Genomic DNA, 17,295 nt, shown 5'->3' on the forward strand with positions numbered 1-17,295 from the left:
CTCTCCTGCCATATGGGTCCCAGAGATTGAACTCATGTTGTCAGGCTTGGTGGCAGTTGTCTTTATCTACTGAGTCATCCCTCCAGCCCTGTCTTTGTGTTTATTTTGTTTTGTTTTTGAGACAGGGTCTAATGTAAAACAGGCTGGGTGCTGTCTCGTTTTACAGTGAAGGGTGACCTTGCGCTCCTGATCCTCTTCCCCTCACTATCTCACAAGTGCCAGGGCTGCAGGTTAGCACCACCACTCCCAGTAAAGAAAGTATTGTAATTTAGGAAAAGTGGCACTGGAGAGAAAGATGCCTGGTGACAAGGTTCAAGCAGAGGGGTGTTTTGTTGGGGAAAGGGATCATAGAAAGGGGAGAGGGAAGTGAGGAGACCGGCCACCAGACATAGGAGCTTCAGGAAAGAGGGGTAGCAAGGAAGAAGGTGCAGGGAGGAGGAACAGAGAGAGAGAGAGAAATAGAGAAGGATGGGAGATGGGCAGGGTCCTTTTAAAAGGAAACGTAGTGAATGTGCACAGGTGGTTCTTGCTCTTAGTGGCTGCAGCTGAGGTCGTATCCTGTAAGAACCCCAAGGACAGGCCAGTACAGATCCCTGAATACTAACAAAGACTTTTAGAAAAGAGCTACTCTTTTTTTCTGGCAGTGGTTTTCTTCTCTGTACTCTGCCTTAAAGGCACTAATATGGCATGGTTTGTAGAAAACTAGGACTTTCATTAAAAAAAAACTTTAATTTTTACTATTGAATAGTATTCTTGTTTCAAAGAGTATTTTCATTTTCCTATAGGCAGAAAAACCTACCCCAAAACACCCAGCAACTGTAGTTTGAGGAAACAGGGAGACTAGGAACAGGGATTGGAGAATTGCCTTTGCCTGTACCCCATGACTACTAACCTACAGATTAAAAGTCAGCAGCTCTTCACCATGGTCGCTAGACCAGATCATCACCAACGTCCTGGCAGAGGCAGGTGCTCTGATGTGCCTGCAGTCCTGACACAGCAGGCTGAGGCAGGAGGATCTCCAGTACTAGGTTAAAACTAGGCTAACCACTGAGACCTTGTCTCAAAACAACCCCAAAGCAGCCAACCAAAAAACATTGTCCAGTTTCTCGACACTTTTCTTAATTTCTGGGCATAATGTAAACTTTTAGGCTGTCCTTTCTCATTGAGATATATATATATATATGAGTGCATACAGTGTTATTTAGGAGAGTTGATTGCAAACTAATGGGACTATGGCCCAGGTAGACCTTGACCTTGTGATCCTCCTGCCTCATCTCCATGTAGCTGGGATTACAGGTCTGTTCATTGTTTAGGCTTCTAATTTGCATTCATGACAAAAAATTAAATGAATGTTTAATTTTCCCCCCTTTGAAATAGAAAAGAACGTCCCATATCATTAGGAATTTTCCCACTACCTGCTGGAGATGGGTTGCTTACACCTGATACTCAGAAAGGAGGTGAGACCCCAGGATCAGAGCAATGGAAATTTCAGGAATTAAGTCAACCACGTTCTCATACCAGCCTGAAGGTAAGCCCTATTTTATCAGTTTACATTTTATAAGCTTTCTTATCCAAATAGAAGTATCAGGAAACCAAAAGATATTAAAATATAATAGTTTTGGCCTGGCCAGATAGTTTACTGGATGAAAGTGCTTGCCACCAGTCCTGACAGTCTGAGTTCAATCCTCAGGATCTACATAATAGAAGGAGAGACCCAACTTCTGATTATCCTCTGGCCTCTGTTACACAACCACCATGACCCTAGTTCACACCTTATTTCATCCCACACAGACAAATACATAAAATCAAAGTTTAGAAAATGTAATAGTTTACATACATTTTCATTTAAAAGTTATCTTAAAAAGAACAAAACTTGCGATGATCTCTTCCCAAGGGGTGTATGTTTTTGTTAATTTTAAGTTATATAGAAAAACAAAACCAAATACTGTTACATCTTTTAGTTAGGTGTTTTTTGTTTGTTTGTTTGTTTGTTTTGTTTTGTTTTGTTTTTATGAGACATGGTTTTTCTGTATTGTTTTGGAGGCTGTGGGTCCAGCCCGGCCTCAAGCTCGAGATCCACCTGCCTCTACCTCCCGAGTGCTGGGATTAAAGGCGTGCGACACCAACGCCCGGCTTAGTTAGGGTTATTACTACTGCTGTGATGAAACACCATGACCAAAGCAGCTTGGGAAGGAAAGGGTTTATTTGGTTTATGGATCACTGTTCATTAGCAAAGAAAGTCAAGGCAGGAACCTCGAAGCAGGAGCTGATGCAGAGGCCATGGAGGGGAGCTGCTTACTGGCCTACTCTTCATGGCTTGCTCAGCCTGCTTTCTTATAGAACCCAGGACCACCAGCCCAGGGGTGGCACCACTTATAATGGGCTGGGCCCTCCAACATCAATCACTAAGAAAATGCCGTACAGGCTTGCTTACAGCCCAATTTTAATAGAGGCATTTTCTCAATTTAGGCTCCCTCCTTTCTGATGACTTTAACTTGTGTCAAATTGCCATAAAACTAGCCAGCACTATCTTAGCTAGTATACTAACGACAAGAATTTCTTGCCAGGCGTTGGTGGCGCACGCCTTTAATCCCAGCACTCGGGAGGCAGAGGCAGGCGGATCTCTGTGAGTTCGAGGGGCAGCCTGATCTACAGAATGAGTTCCAGGACAGCCTCCAAAACAATACAGAGAAACCCTGTCTCGAAAAACCAAAAAAAAAAAAAAAGAATTTCTTTTATATTTAGTCTCCGTAATATGAATCTAGAATTTACGGTGCAGTGACTTGTGGGCCTAATTAGGATTTTGTTTGTGTTTGGTTTTTAATTTTTGTTTTTGTGGTGCTTGGAATGGAACTTAAGGGTTTGTTGGTATTTGCTACTACTTTTGGGACCTTATACCCAGATATTCTATTTATTTTTAGTATTATTGTTAGTGGTGGGGCACCCGTGTGTCAAGGCACATTATTGGAAGTCAGAGGACACCTTTTGGGAATTTTTCTTTCTCCCACCATAAGTTCTAGGAATAGAGTTCAAGCAGTCAAGTTTGTGCTGCAGCACTTCTATCTACTGAGCCATCTCTCAAGTCGTCAACTGTGGGTTGTGAGCATGATAAGCAAGCCCTCTTTTACTAAGATATATTGCTTTTTATTTTGAAACAATATCTCACTAAATTGCTCAGATTAGCTTTGACTTTAGGCAGCTGTAGTTCAAGCTGGCTTTGAACTTGTGATGATCTTCTTGCTTAGCCTCAGAGTAGCTGAGATTTTAAGTGTACACCATCAGGCTTGATTTGTCTCTCTTTAATCCCAGCATTTAGGAGGCAGAGGCAGGCAGATCTTTAAGTTCAAGGCCAGTCTGGTCTACAGAGAGTTCCAGGACAGTAGGGCTACACAGAAGAAACCCCTGTCTTTTAAAAAACTATATGCATGTTTTATATATTTTCTTATATACATATATACATTTTATATGTGTGAGTGTTATATATACACGCATATCTATTTACCTACTTGTCTATGTGTACCATCTGGAGGCTAGAATAGGACCCTGAATCACCTGGACTTGAAGTTACAGGTAGTTGTATGCCAGTCAGTGTGGGTGCTAAGAATGGAACCCAGATCCTCTTCTTGAGCAGCGAATGTTTTTAACCACTGAGCCATCTTTCCAGCCCTCATATTTAATTGAAATATGCCACCTAAAATCCTTGGTTCACTGTTGGAAATGTCACACTTTATTTGGGCTTTATTATTATTAATTTGAATCAGGATCTTACTACAAAGCCCAGATTGACCTTGAACTCAACATAGTCCTCCTACCTCAGCCTCCCAAATACTAGGATTGTAGGTATGCCCAGCACGCTCAAATATTATTTTGCTTTAAAGATACACCAGCACATTTTTCCTTCCTCAAAACTACTTTTATGAAAGTGATACATAAAAATTCATTGTTTTTAGCTTAAAAGTCTCGGTGTTAATTCTTTAGGAATATATTTTGATCTAGAACAATTCAGCAAATAAGTGATAAATATAATTCACAATGTACTTTGAGAAGAGATAGATATGTTAATAATACTCAATGTTTTTAAGTTAATCATGGTTGCATGCTATTAGGAAGACTGAAGCAGGAGGTTTCTAATCAGTTTGAGTGTAGCATAGGTTACATAATGAGTTTGAGACAACCTAGGCTACATCACAGTGAGAGAAAGGGTGAGGAAGAGAAACTATCATTTGAACTCAGCCTGGGCAACATAAGGCAACACAGACCTTACCTCAAGAAACAGGCACATAAAAATTTAAAGTTATGTTCTGTATCTTATAAAATAGAATATTTATAAGGGGATTATTGATTATTAAAGCAGAAGCTAACCAGGCATGGTAGAGTACACCTTTAATCCAATCCCAGCACTCTGGAGTAGAGGCAAGGCCAGATCTTTGTGACCCTGATCTACATAGTGAGTTTCAGGACAACATGAGCCATATACGGAGACCCTGCCTCTAAAAGGGGGGAAAAAAGGAAAGGAAAAGAAAAAAAGAAGGCCTTGGTATATTTTAAAATATACTGTCATTAAACAAATAGACCACCTATTTATATATAAATGAATTCTTCCTCCTCCTTTTTGATGCGACATGGTCTCAGGTATCCCAGGTTAGCTGCCAGCTCACAGTGTAGTCAAGGATGGCCTTGAATTTCTGATATGACTCCACCTCCTGAGTGCTAGAATTGTGGTAGGCATGTGCCAGTGCACCTGGTTAATGTGGTGCTAGGAACTGGACAAAGGCTTTATGTATGCTAGGTAAGCACTTGGCCGACTGAGTTACATTCCCAGTTCCTTATATCCTTTCTTATTTTCCCCCTTATAATTATCATTAAGCACCTGTTGGTATTGTCTAAAAGACTAAGCCCTTTACTTATTTATGTGTATTTCTCTCTATGAGAACATAGTTAAAGGGAATTTATGTACTGTTGCATTCTTAGCATTTAGGAAAGTGTTCAGCAACATGTAGGGACTCAGTACATGTCTTGTTGTTGAAACAGGGTCACACTATGTATCCCAGGCTGGTGTTACACTTGTAATCCTCCTGCCTCAACCCCCTGAGTGCTAGGATTATAGACATACACCACCATACCCAGCTAGAACATGTTTTCTTGTTGTTGTTTTGTTTTATTTTTGAGACAGGTTTTATGTGTGTGTGTGTGTGTGTGTGTGTGTATATAGCCCTGGCTGTCCTGGAACTCACTGTATAGACCAGGCTGGCCCCATACTAAGAGATCTGCATGCCCTGCCTCCTAAGTGCTAGTACTAAAGGTACATGCTACTATCACTCAGCTGTTCGGTGTTTTTTGTTGTTGTTAGTTTGTTTGCTTTGGTTTTTTTATGAACTCTTATTTTTAATGCGTATTTATGAGTGAATGCTACCTGTGTGTAGGTGCCCAGGGAGGCCAGAAGAAGTGGGCATCAGATACCCTGGAGCTAAAGTTAACAGGTGTAAACTACCTGGATGTGCATGTTCAGAACCAAACTAGGATTTTCTGGAGAAGCCACCAGTGCTCTTAACTGATGAGCTGTTTCTCCAGGTCCAAATCATTGTTTAGATGATAGACTCTGCCAGGCGGTGGTGGTACCCACCTTTATTTAATCCCAGCACTAGGAAGGCAGAGGCAGGCATATGTATGTGAGTTTGAGGTCAGCCTGATCTACAGAGTGAGTTGTAGGACAGCTAGGGCTACACAGGGAAACCCTGTCTCAAACAAACAAAAAGGACTAAATGTTAGAATCTTCTGAGATAATGTGAACGATGTTTTAGCTATTGATGGTAGAGATATTTAGAACCATTTCATTGATTTTTGATATGTACTCAAAGCTTTAGTCAATCATTAAATAATTGAAGGTTCTTCTCCTCTCAAAAGTAAATATTGCCTGCCCCATTTCATGTATAATTTGTTAGAAGCTGCTTGTGCTCAGAATATGTCAGTGGTGATGTCACTAAGGAACATTTTTTCTTTATTCTGTGTCTACACTGAGCTTTTTTTTTTTTTAAAGATGTACTTATAGGTTTAGTAGATCTTCCAAAAACCTTTCAATTAGTTGCTCCCTTCCTGTGTTTTTACACATATCAAAATGTATACTATATGGCAGCTATTTTTTTAAAAAATATTTGTCTACTTATTATATATATAGTATTTTGGCATGTTGATGGTTGTGAGCCACCATATGGTTGCTGAGAATTGAAGTCAGGACCTCTGGAAGAGCAGTCAGTGCTTTTAACCTCTGAGCCATCTCAACATACCCTGGGGAATTGTGTTTTAATTACTCTCCAAACTGAACTATAAGGGACAATTATTGTAATTCTTTTATTTAATCCAGTAACATGCTATAACAGAACCTTATTGACAAATTATAAAATGATTAATAATGGATTTAGTTTACTCTGGAAATACAAAGAAACATTGTTCTCCAAAGACTTTGTAGCTGGGTGGTGGTGGCACACGCCTTTAATTCCAGCACTAGGGAGGCAGAGGCAGGCGGATCTCTGTGAGTTCGAGGCCAGCTTGGTCTACAGAGTGAGTTCCAGGACAGCCTCCAAAGCCACAGAGAAACCCTGTCTTGAAAAAAAAAAAAGAGTTTGTAAAACAAAATTCAGTTTGTTTGTACTTGGTCTGTGGAAAGGCTCAGTAGGTAACAGTTGTCAGGAGCAAGGTGGTCCCTGGTAGAATGTAAACTCTGGTTTGCAACGTATGCTTACTAATTAGAATCGCCTAAGTCCTTGTAATTAACCAGAAACCTTTCTCTAACTTTGTGAAGACCTGGGAGTCAGGGCTTGATTTCCACACAGACCATGTCATTGGCATGCCACATACCCTCTCATCTTGGTTTTCATATGAGACAGGAATTGGAACAGACTCTGTGTGCGTGCGTGCGTGCGTGCGTGCGTGCGTGCGTGCGTGCGTGCGTGTGTGTGTGTGTGTGTGTGTGTGTGTGTGTATTCATGCACTGGATGTGCTGGTGTGCACCACTCACTGTTCCCAACATTTTACATGGTTGCTGCAACTCTCATTCATTTCTCCTGAGAACGTTGATAAAGACCTAGCTATGTTTAGGGAGGTCATGCTTTGACTTCATTGTGAAAAGAAAAATTTAAGCTCACAATTATTAGTTTTTAATCTTGCTATCACAAGATGAATATATGAGAATGTTCTATGAGAAAAATCGCATGATGGATTTTAAACAGTGTAACAGGAGGCAACAGAAAACTTTGATAGAGGAATACTACAAGGGAGATTTGCCAATGATGCTAAAGTTATGAGCTTTTTTGATTTGTTGAAAATTTCTTAGTGTGAGAGATCTGTCAACAGTGAAGAAGAATTATGAGTTTCTGAGAATGATGTACCTAAAAACTGTTCAAGCCTGTTTTTTCACATATTTCCTAATACATTTTAGTGGAGATAGACAAGTAAGTGATAGAATTTCAAGCTTTTTTTTTTTTTTTATGTACCGTTAAGAAAGCAAAAGTAAAACTGGGTGTAGTGTTTGCTTTAATCCCAGCAATTTGGAGGCAAAGGCAAGCAGATCTCTAAGCTTAAGGCTAGGCTGATCATAGAAACTTTGAGATCAGCAGTAAGAACCCTGCCTTTAAAAGGAAAAAAAAAAAAAAAACAGCCAGCATTGTGGTGCATGCAATTGATCCCAACCCTCAGGAGGTGGAGGCAGGTGGATCTCTGAATTTGAGGCTACTGAACTATCTAGTAAATTCTAGGACAGTCAGGACTGTCATAGAGAGACTTGTCTCAAACAAACAAACAAAAAGCAAAATAAGGGTCAGCAAGATAGATTATCATATAAAGGCACCTTTCACCAAGCCTGACAGTATATGAGATACCCGAGATCCATATAGTGCAAAGAGAGAATGGGATCCTCCTGCAAGTTGTCCTTGTCTCCTGACTGCTCTATGTGTACACATTCACATACATGGACACACACACACACGAAAAGAAAGCAGAGATGTTGAGCACGATCCTTGCATATATACAAGCATGAAAATGTTACAGTGGGATCTTTACTATTATTAATATGTGATAATCATAATAAATAACAAGGAGGAAACAAGGTAAACCAGAGAATAATTTATAGTGAAAGATGCTTACTTTTCGATAACTAGAGGTGGGCAAGTAAGTGGAAATATTGTACAGAAATAGTTGTGTGAGGAAGACATGGTAACAGTACCAAGCCTCTGTATCGGAGTCACACTTGGGAATGTTCTAGGAGCAATTTCTCTTCATCCTGTTCCTCTCAATCTTTGTAGCTGAACCTTTTCATCAGGACCATCAGCTGCTCAGTAATGACATGGGGACTTATTATTAATTATAAAAGCTCAGTCATAGCTTAGGCTTGTTACTAACTAGCTCTTTCAACTTAAAGTAACCATTTCTAGTAATCCACATATTGCCATGCGACTTGTGGCTTTGCCTGTCCTCCAGTATGTCTTGCTCCCTCTGTGTCTCCTGGCGACTCCTCCAGATCTACTCTTCTTTCCAACATTCTCTCTGCGCCCAAAATCCTGCCTAGCTATCAGCCAATCAGCTTTTTATTACAATGAGAGCAACAAACTTTCACAGAGTACAGAAGATTTATTCCATAGCGTATCTTCTTATAGCACCAACCTAACTGGTCCCAGACAGGCTCCTTTGCCAACCTAGTGGAAAGTTCTCAGTTCTCACCTTGCCTTTTTCTAGCATTTTCCCAGTTTGAGTGCATTCAGGTTCTTGAAAGGTTTCCTTCATGCAGGATGACCTCACCTCCCACTTGCTCTTCTCTGCTGGTTTCACTTCCTTTTAGCTCTCAAAATAGTGGAGAGCCAATATGGAGCTTCTCCTAATAGTTGGTTCAGGCTCCGTATCTGTACATGTTGACTGAACATTGCTGCTCACAAGTTTATTGCCAGCCATGATTCCTTTCCTTTTCTGCATCCAACTGCATTTCTTCCATATTTTTCCACATTCATGTTTTACTTTGATTTAGTTACTACCACAAGCATACTCTTTCAAGACCTGTTCAAAGTGCTGCAATTTACAGGAAGCCTTTCTCATGACTCTTTGTCCCTCCCTCACCCACTTCCCCTCAAGGGCTGGCTTTGGCTTTGAGTTCTCAGGCCTTTTTTTCAGTTTTTCGAGACAGGGTTTTTCTGTATTGTTTTGGAGGCTGTCCTGGAACTCTTTCTGTAGACCAGGCTGGCCTCGACCTCACAGAGATCCGCCTGCCTCTGCCTCCCTAGTGCTGGGATTAAAGGCGTGCGCTACCAACGCCTGGCCCTATTCTCAGGCCTTCTATTTCACTACCTCTCTCTACACTGTTGTGGTCACTGAATTGATATCCTTAAATCAAAATTTTGAGACCAGTACAAGGAGGAAAATAGAAGTTTTATATTTTATTGTTAACTGAAATCTCTTACTGTAGTGAATTGATGAAAGTGAATTGCTAAAAATAACCAAAAAGTAGGGCAAAGCTGTTTGTGTGTGTGTGTGTGTGTGTGTGAGTTAAAAGTGTTAAGTATTCCAAGAGGTGGAGGTGCACACCTTTAATCCCAGCACTAGGGAGGCAGAGGCAGGTGGATCTCTTGAGATGGAGGCCAGCTGGTTTACAGAGTGAGTTCCAGTACAGGCTCCAAAACTACAGAAAAGCCCTGTCTCGGAAAAATAAAACAAAACAGAAGTGTTAAGCATGGGAGCATGGGAATGAGAGAAAATGTTTACGTGAGGATTTTTTCCCTACCTTCCTTGCAAGTGTTTCTGGGGTATCACGAGAACTTAGGGTCTCATCCATGTTAACCAAGTACCCAAGGCAAGCCTTTTCATCTAACTGAATAACATTTGAAGAAATAAAGGAAGAATTTGCAAACAAAAGGCAGTCCCTCAGATGGTAATCATACTCTCAGCACTATAGTGTGTGCAGCATTGCTTTATCTTGCCTACCTTTCTCTGCACAGTCAGGCCTACAGTAACTAGAGAGGACAGAGCAAGCAAAGTTAGATCTTCCAGAGTCAGAGCTCAGCAGGGCCGTCTGACTTACATGTCATTTCCTGAAACAACAAAGGCAGATCCAAGTAGAGATGGCAGGCATCGGGTGTCTGAGCCAGTAAGGAGAACATGAAGGAGGATCACATTTGGAAATTTATGGGTGATGGGTGTAGGTTCAAGCAGTTTGAGGTGCAAAGATAATAATGTGATTCATAAAAGGAAAAGTGCCTGTTCAAGAAAGGCAGAGTGATAGGAGGAGAAGAAAAAAGGATGGAGGTGGAGATGACAGGGTAGAAGGAAAAGCAAATGGGAAAGACTGGGTTTTGGGTGCATAGAAGAATTCAGTAGGAGAATTGACCACAAAAGAGTAGAGAAAAATGGATACATCAGGATCCTAGAAGATGGGCAGGGGAAGGGAATCGGTCACACTGGTAACAGCAATTCCAGTCTTCTTGAATGGGACACCTTAATCTTTGCTAGGTTTCGTTGTTAATAATGAGGATGAGGATGATGATGATGATTTTATAGTGAGTAACCAACTAAGGTGTGAAAAAAAAAGCATGAATAGGATAATATATTTGCTTCTAACTGTCTCTCCTCTATGTGTGTATACATTTCCAAGACATGTTCTCTTTGAATAGGATTCTGGGATGTTGATTGTTAGCAGGACACAACTTTTTAAGAACTGAAAAAAAAAAAAAACAAAATAATTATAAGGACTGGATTGGTACTGGTACCTCCTAGGAAATTTTTGGTAAGTCCTTTTACAGAAGTATGGTGTGAAATACTTCTGTAGAAGCACTGTGAGAGGCTGGTGCTGGCAGGAGCTGGTATGTAAAGGCAGTGGTCACTGTGTGCTGCGTTCTTCAGGGGATGTGCTTAGCATACAGAGCAGGAAACCAAACAGAGCCAGCATTCTTGCTGAGAGTGTTCCTGCGCTCCTCTGTGTGTGGTGAAGTTCAGGGATTGTTCCTGTTGCCTTGGGCCTCACAAGTTTGAATCTCAATAGTAGCTGTACCATATTCCTGCTGCTTTATTCTTCTTAGGAAATGTATTACCTTAAATTTCAAAATGGCAAAGTTTTCTTTTTTGACTTTTGAGATAATTTTATACTGTAGCAGAAGTTAAAAATAAAAATGGAATTTTAGCAGAAAATAGATTATGCATTGTAATTCCATACTCTCCTTGCTTGTGATAAAATATAAGGAATTTGTCCTCCTATAGTTACAGTTTTGTCTGTATATTTTCTCCCACACAGGTATCTCCCATTTGATAGCTTCAGAAAAATACCCATAGCTCATGATGGTGTGAAATCAAAAAGAATAGACTTGGTCTTGTCGCTCATTTAAACTTTTGCTTGGGGAAAGGAAAATAGAATTATTTCTTTACATACATTTGTTTCCTTCTTTTGGAGACAAGTCTCACTGTAGTCCAGGCTGGTCTAGAGTGCACTGTGTCCAAGCTGGCCCTGAATTTAAAGCCTCCCTCATCTCAGCTTTCCAAGTGTCAGGATTGTGAAAATGGTGGTGTTTAAAACTTGTATTTTATATGTGTCTTCTATGCCATAGACACTCATGTATCACTGATGTTTAAATGTTCAAACAAACTTTCAGAATAAGGAAAAAAATGAGGGCCTTGCCTCAGTCTTCTGAGTAGCTGAAGCTTCAAGTTTGTGCCACAATGCCCAGGCTTAACATATTGATAGCACATAAAGTTCTTAATTTTGTTTATATGTATGAGTGCTTTGCCTGCTTGTATATATGTCTTCTATGCATACAAGTAGGTAGTGCCTGTAGAAGTCAGAAGAGGGAGTTGGATCCCACTAATCTAGAGTTATAGACTACCATGTGGGTGTTGGGAACCAAACCCTGGTCATCTGGAAAAGCAGCCAGGGAGGGCTGCTCTCTTCATCCCATCATAACACTATTTCTTGATAGTATTTGTTTATCTTTAGACAGGGTTTTCACTGTGTTGCTCTGACCAGTCTGGGGTTAACTATGCAGACCAGGCTGGTCTTAAACTCAGGTCTGCTCAGTTTTTGCCTTCTGAGCACAGAGACTAAAGGTGTGTACCACAATACCTAACTATCTTTATACTGAGAGAGTACCTCCCAATTTTTTAAACTCCCTCCCTTTTAATAGGTAGGTGAGATGTGTTTTTGTGTGTGTGCTACAGCATGAGAGTCTGTTGTATCTTTGTTCACTGCTGATCTTGAAGCTTCCTGGTATTCTGCTTCTGCTAGGAGCACTGGGATTGGACACTGCTACCTCATCTGGCTTTCTTTCCATGGGTTCTTGGATTCATACTCAGATCTTCACTCTTGCATGGCAAGCACTTAATCTACTGAGCTATATTCCAATCCCTGTTATTTTTTTCCTTTGAATGTACTCCACATTTGCCTTATCCCTCTATTGTTGGACACCTCGGTTGGCTCCACAGCTGTTGTGCAGAGTGCTGCAGTAGACATTGATATGCAAATATCTGGTTTGTCATCTTGGAGTGTTTTTGGGTGAATACCCATGAATGGTATAGTTGGGTTATATGGTGGAAGATTTTTTGTTTTTTGAGGAGTCTCTATGCTGATTGCCGCAGTGTCTAGGCTACTTTGCATTCCGACCAGCAGGAAGGCTCCCTTTTGTTCACATTCTCACCAGCATTTGTTATTTGTTTTCTTAATGATTACCATGCAAAGCCGGGCGTTGGTGGCGCACGCCTTTAATCCCAGCACTCGGGAGGCAGAGGCAGGCGGATCTCTGTGAGTTCGAGACCAGCCTGGACTACCAAGGGAGTTCCAGGACAGCCTCCAAAGCCACAGAGAAACACTGTCTCGAAAAAAAAAACCAAAAAAAAAAAAAAAAAAAAAAAAGATTACCATGCAAACCTGAGTAAGATGGAAACTCAATGAGTTTTTGTTGTTGTTCTATTTTTAAATTAAATTATTATTATTTTTTTATTTGAGGCAGAATGTTACCATGTGCCCCTGACTGGCCTGGAATTTAGTGGATAGATCAGAATGGTCCTCTGCCTCCTACTAGGATTAAGGGCCCACCATGCATGGCCTCAGTGAGTTTTGTTTTGCATTTCTCTGATAGCTAGTACTATTAGCTAATTTCCTACAAAGGTTAATTTTTAAATATAATTTTGCCAACTTTTATATATTTAATATGGATATGTATTTTTTTTGTACCATCATTCAGTTTCTAGTGTAAAAATTAGATGTAGGGGCTAACAATTATGGATAAATAATACAAAAAATAAGAATTAAATCTTTTTTTTTTTTTTTTTTTTTTTTGAGGCCCGTTCCCATGTAGCCCAGATTGGTCTCAAACTCCCTATTGAGCATAGACTGCCCTTGAACTCTTGATCCTTCTGCCTCTACCTTCTCAATGTTAGGGTTATAGATGAGTATCTCACACCGAAGTCTTAAATCATGTGGGAGGGGGAGTTTGAGAAATTTCCAAACCAAGATTATTTAAAATTTAAGGTTGCTCTAGGTTGAAGACAGTCCCTGTTTGCTTGCTTGCTCGCTCGCTCATTCATTCATTCATTCATTCATTCTGTCTAAGAGGGAAAATTATAGCTAGAAATAAAATTTAAAATGTCTTTCTTTGATCCTGTGTTATTTAATTCTTATTTATTTATGTATTTATTTGTGTATTTGTTTGTTTTTTGAGACAAGGTTTCTCTGTGTAGCTTTGGAGCCCATCCTATAACTCTCTGTACACCAGACTGGCCTCGAACTCACAGAGATCCGCCTGCCTTTGCCTCCTAAGTGCTGAGACTAGAGGTGTGTGCCACCACTACCCTGCTCCTTGGTGTTATTTAACAGTTTCAGTAATGAGGAGAAAAGAAAGGGCATAGTAAACATTTTCAAGTGTGTCACATTAGAATAGTTGCTGTGTTAGATCTTCATGGTGACTGACATAGGTGTCAGGAAGATTTTCCTGCTGTTATAGAAATAGTAAAGGAACTGTCATCAGTGACTCATCAAAAGTGTAAGGTAAAAGCAATGAGATGCCTCAGCAGGTAAAGTTACCATACAAACCTGATAACTTTTAGTTCCGTCCCCAGCACCCATGCAAAACACCTGCAATCCCAGCAATCTTACAATGGAGATAGGAGATAATTGTTCAGAAGTTTGGGGTCCAGTTAAACTGGGAAGTACAAGAAATACCAGAGACCCTGCCTCAAAAGAACCAAAAAGTTATCCTCTGATTTCTATACACGTGCTAGGGTATATGTGTGCTCTTGCATCACACACACAATAACAATAGTAATTGTAAAGAAAATATAAGTTAAGATATGAAACTGGAATCTTAGTGGTAGTGGTTCAAACCAAAGAAACTCTAAACTCTCTCTTCTGTAATTTTTTTCCAAGACAGAATTTCTCTGTGTAGTCCTGGCTATCTTGGAACTCACTCTGTAGACCAGGCTGTCCTTGGACTCAGAGATCTGCCTACCTCTGCTTCCCAGTGCTGCAATTAAGGGTGAGCTCTGTCACCACTGCCTGACTATATAATTTTTGTTTCTTGAGATAAGTTCTTAATGTCTCATATTAAAAAAAAAATTGTGTGTGCATGGTGCGTGTGTGTGTGTGCACACACGTGTTCATGTGTGCATGTAGGAGTCAGAGGACAACTTTCAGGATTTGGTTCTGTCCTTCTACCATGTGGTTCTGAGGATTGAATTCAGGTTGTCAGACTTGGCAGCAAGTACTTTTTCTTGGTAAACCGTCCCTTTAGACAAGGACTTGCTGTGTTCCAAGGCTGGCCCAGAAGTGGCCATGAAGCGCAAGTTAGCATTTAGCCTTCAGTCTTCTGCCTTAGCTTTCCAGAGCTGGAACTGCAGGCAAGTGTTACTGTATCTGACTTTCAAATCCTCATTTTAAACAGAAGGTAATAGATGGCGCTATAGCCTAAGAAATAGTATAAACCAAAAATATAGATTTGCTAACACCGAGTAAATACATTTTTTTTCTTCTTTTATAATCTTTCCCTCTACCCAGGTCAGCCATAGTCCTGAACCTCTGAAGGCTGTAGAACAGGAGGTGAGAATGGTGATTCAGAACTTTTTGCAGAAAGTAAACAGAAGAGATTAACTATTGGTTACTTTCTCAAACTGCTATTCTCCAGATATCACATGCTCAATTTGGAAGACTATTGATGTTATTCTCTGAAATACAGAAGAAAATAATTTACAGTGGTTGCCAGGGCTTTTCTGTGACTATAATTTGCTCCTTCGGAGTAAACATTTTGAAATGTAAAAAATGTAAGTGCATTCTGTGAAAAATTCAGTCTGCTTCCATTTATCCAACTCTGGGTAAGAAACTTTGAACACCTTTTTTGCTTAGTGCAGGGCATACGTAGCTTGAATAGCCTTGGGAACAGCCCAGGGTATCATTTTTACCAAGAGCTACTTCCCCAGCTTAATTGTTTTCTTGAGCTCCACTCAGGGCTCCATTCAACATACTCTCAGAAACCTTGTGTGATGTAGAGTTGTGAACCAAAAGAGTATACCAGTTGCTTTCAAGGCTGAGTTTTATTTGGTGAGAAAGTAACATCAGCATAAAATTACAAGATGGTGGGTGTTCCAGCTGAGGATTTCATATGGACTGGTTCCTTGTTTACTTTTATCCATTTTGAAAGCTTTAAATCTGAAAAGCAGGCAGGCTGGGGAGATGGCTTGTGGGTATTTGTAATGACAGTGCTGGGAAGTAATAGGCAGACAGATCCATCCATCGGATCACTGGCCAGCTGACTGGCTTATTTGATGTATGCCAGACCAATGAGCTAAGCTGTCCTCCTCACACATACGCAAAAGCATGCTACACACATACTTACTTATACAGAGAATAAAAGGCTGACAAAAGTTGTTTCCTCTCCCTCCCTCCCTCCCCCCCTCCCTCCCCATCCTGTTTGTTTTGGTTTTTGAGACAGGGCCTCTCTATTTAGCCCTGGCTATCCTAGAACTTGCTGTGTAGACCAGGCTGCATTGTCATTGCCAGTGTTGGGATTAAAGGCATATACTACTACTCACAGTTTAAGATCTATTTATTTTTGCTTTATATGATTTTGCCTATATATAGCATGTTGTGCCCATGGAGGCCATGATACGTGTATTGAATCCCCTGGAACTAGAATGAGAGATGCTGTTGGCTGCCATGTGGGTGCTGGGAAGAATACTACTACCACTAGTTCATCTCTCTAGTTTTTAGACTTTTATTAGCCTGATAAGAAAAACATCCAGTAGGAAATGTTACAGATATCATATTGCTTTTTACTCCATTCTCCAAATGAGAACAAAAGTAATGACACATTTTTTTTAACTTCATAATAAAAACAACATAACATTTACTTTATGTATATGTGTGTTTATTTATTTTGGTGATAAGGTCTCATTGTATATAGCCTTTGCTGGTCTGGAACTTGCTGTGTAGATCACACTGGCCTCAAAGTTGAGGATATCTGCCTACTTTGTTGTTTTTTTAGTTTTTTTTCCTTTCTTTCTTTTTGATTTTCAAGACAGGCTTATCTGTAGCCTTACTGTTCTTGGATGTCCTGGAATTTGATCTTAGACCAGACTGGCCTTGAACTCACAGAGATCGACCTGCCTCTGCCTCCTGAGTGCTGGGATTAAAGATGTGTGCCACCCCTGCCAGGCTTATTTTGTTTTTTATTTTGAGACAAGGTTTCTTTGTAGCTCAAACTGATCTTAAGATCATTATCCTTCTGCTTCAACTTTCTAGTACTGGGATTAGAAGTATAAGACACCATTCCAACTCTCATATTTAAGCGTATGATTTTGTGTGTATTGTTAGGTGTGTGCATATTAATATAAAACATATCTCAGAACTTTATCTTGCCAATCTAAAACTCTAGGGTTGGACAAGGTAGCTTCTACCTGTAATCCCAATACTTTGTGAGGCAGACGCAGGAGGCTCTCTGCTGCATCAAACGTTGTGTTATTGGCTTCTCGTCAAAGTGCTTTTTTGCTTTTCAGAGGAACTTTGTCACTACTGTCTGGAAGGCCAAGGAAAATGGGCTCCTTTGAAAATGTTCCCCCTTAGATTTAAAGCAAAGGTCTCCTTGGTGCTCATAATGTATCTCTGAGATCCAGCTGACAGAAGTACAGCCCACACAGTGAGCTATTTTAGAGTAAGGTATTTTTATGTGGCGCGAGTCTGAAGTGGAACTTACAGCTCTCAGGTTATTGGGTAGCCCAGGCAGTTCTGACGTGTGTAATGTTCTTCCCAGGAGGTTTTAACTCACCACTCTTCCTGTACCCTGA

The 17,295-nt window shown here is 40.4% G+C and overlaps 1 protein-coding gene across 14 annotated transcripts in view; it reads left to right on the forward strand.

Annotated features, from left to right (window-relative positions):
- The window catches only part of Spag9 (sperm associated antigen 9), a 124,182-nt gene that overhangs the window by 49,075 nt on the left and 57,812 nt on the right, over positions 1 to 17,295 (forward strand). For 8 of the 14 annotated variants that reach the window (XM_040749509.1, XM_040749512.1, XM_040749511.1 and 5 more), the window contains one exon: positions 1,378 to 1,528. In XM_040749509.1, coding sequence (XP_040605443.1) covers positions 1,378 to 1,528 — 151 coding nt within the window. Of the gene's footprint in view, positions 1 to 1,377; positions 1,529 to 15,013; positions 15,056 to 17,295 lie in introns of all 14 variants that reach the window. The other 6 variants (XM_040749505.1, XM_040749508.1, XM_040749506.1 and 3 more) reach the window with 1 other exon arrangement.

Source organism: Mesocricetus auratus, unplaced genomic scaffold (assembly GCF_017639785.1).
Source record: "Mesocricetus auratus isolate SY011 unplaced genomic scaffold, BCM_Maur_2.0 Super-Scaffold_100007, whole genome shotgun sequence".
NCBI classification, from domain to species: Eukaryota; Metazoa; Chordata; class Mammalia; order Rodentia; family Cricetidae; genus Mesocricetus; species Mesocricetus auratus.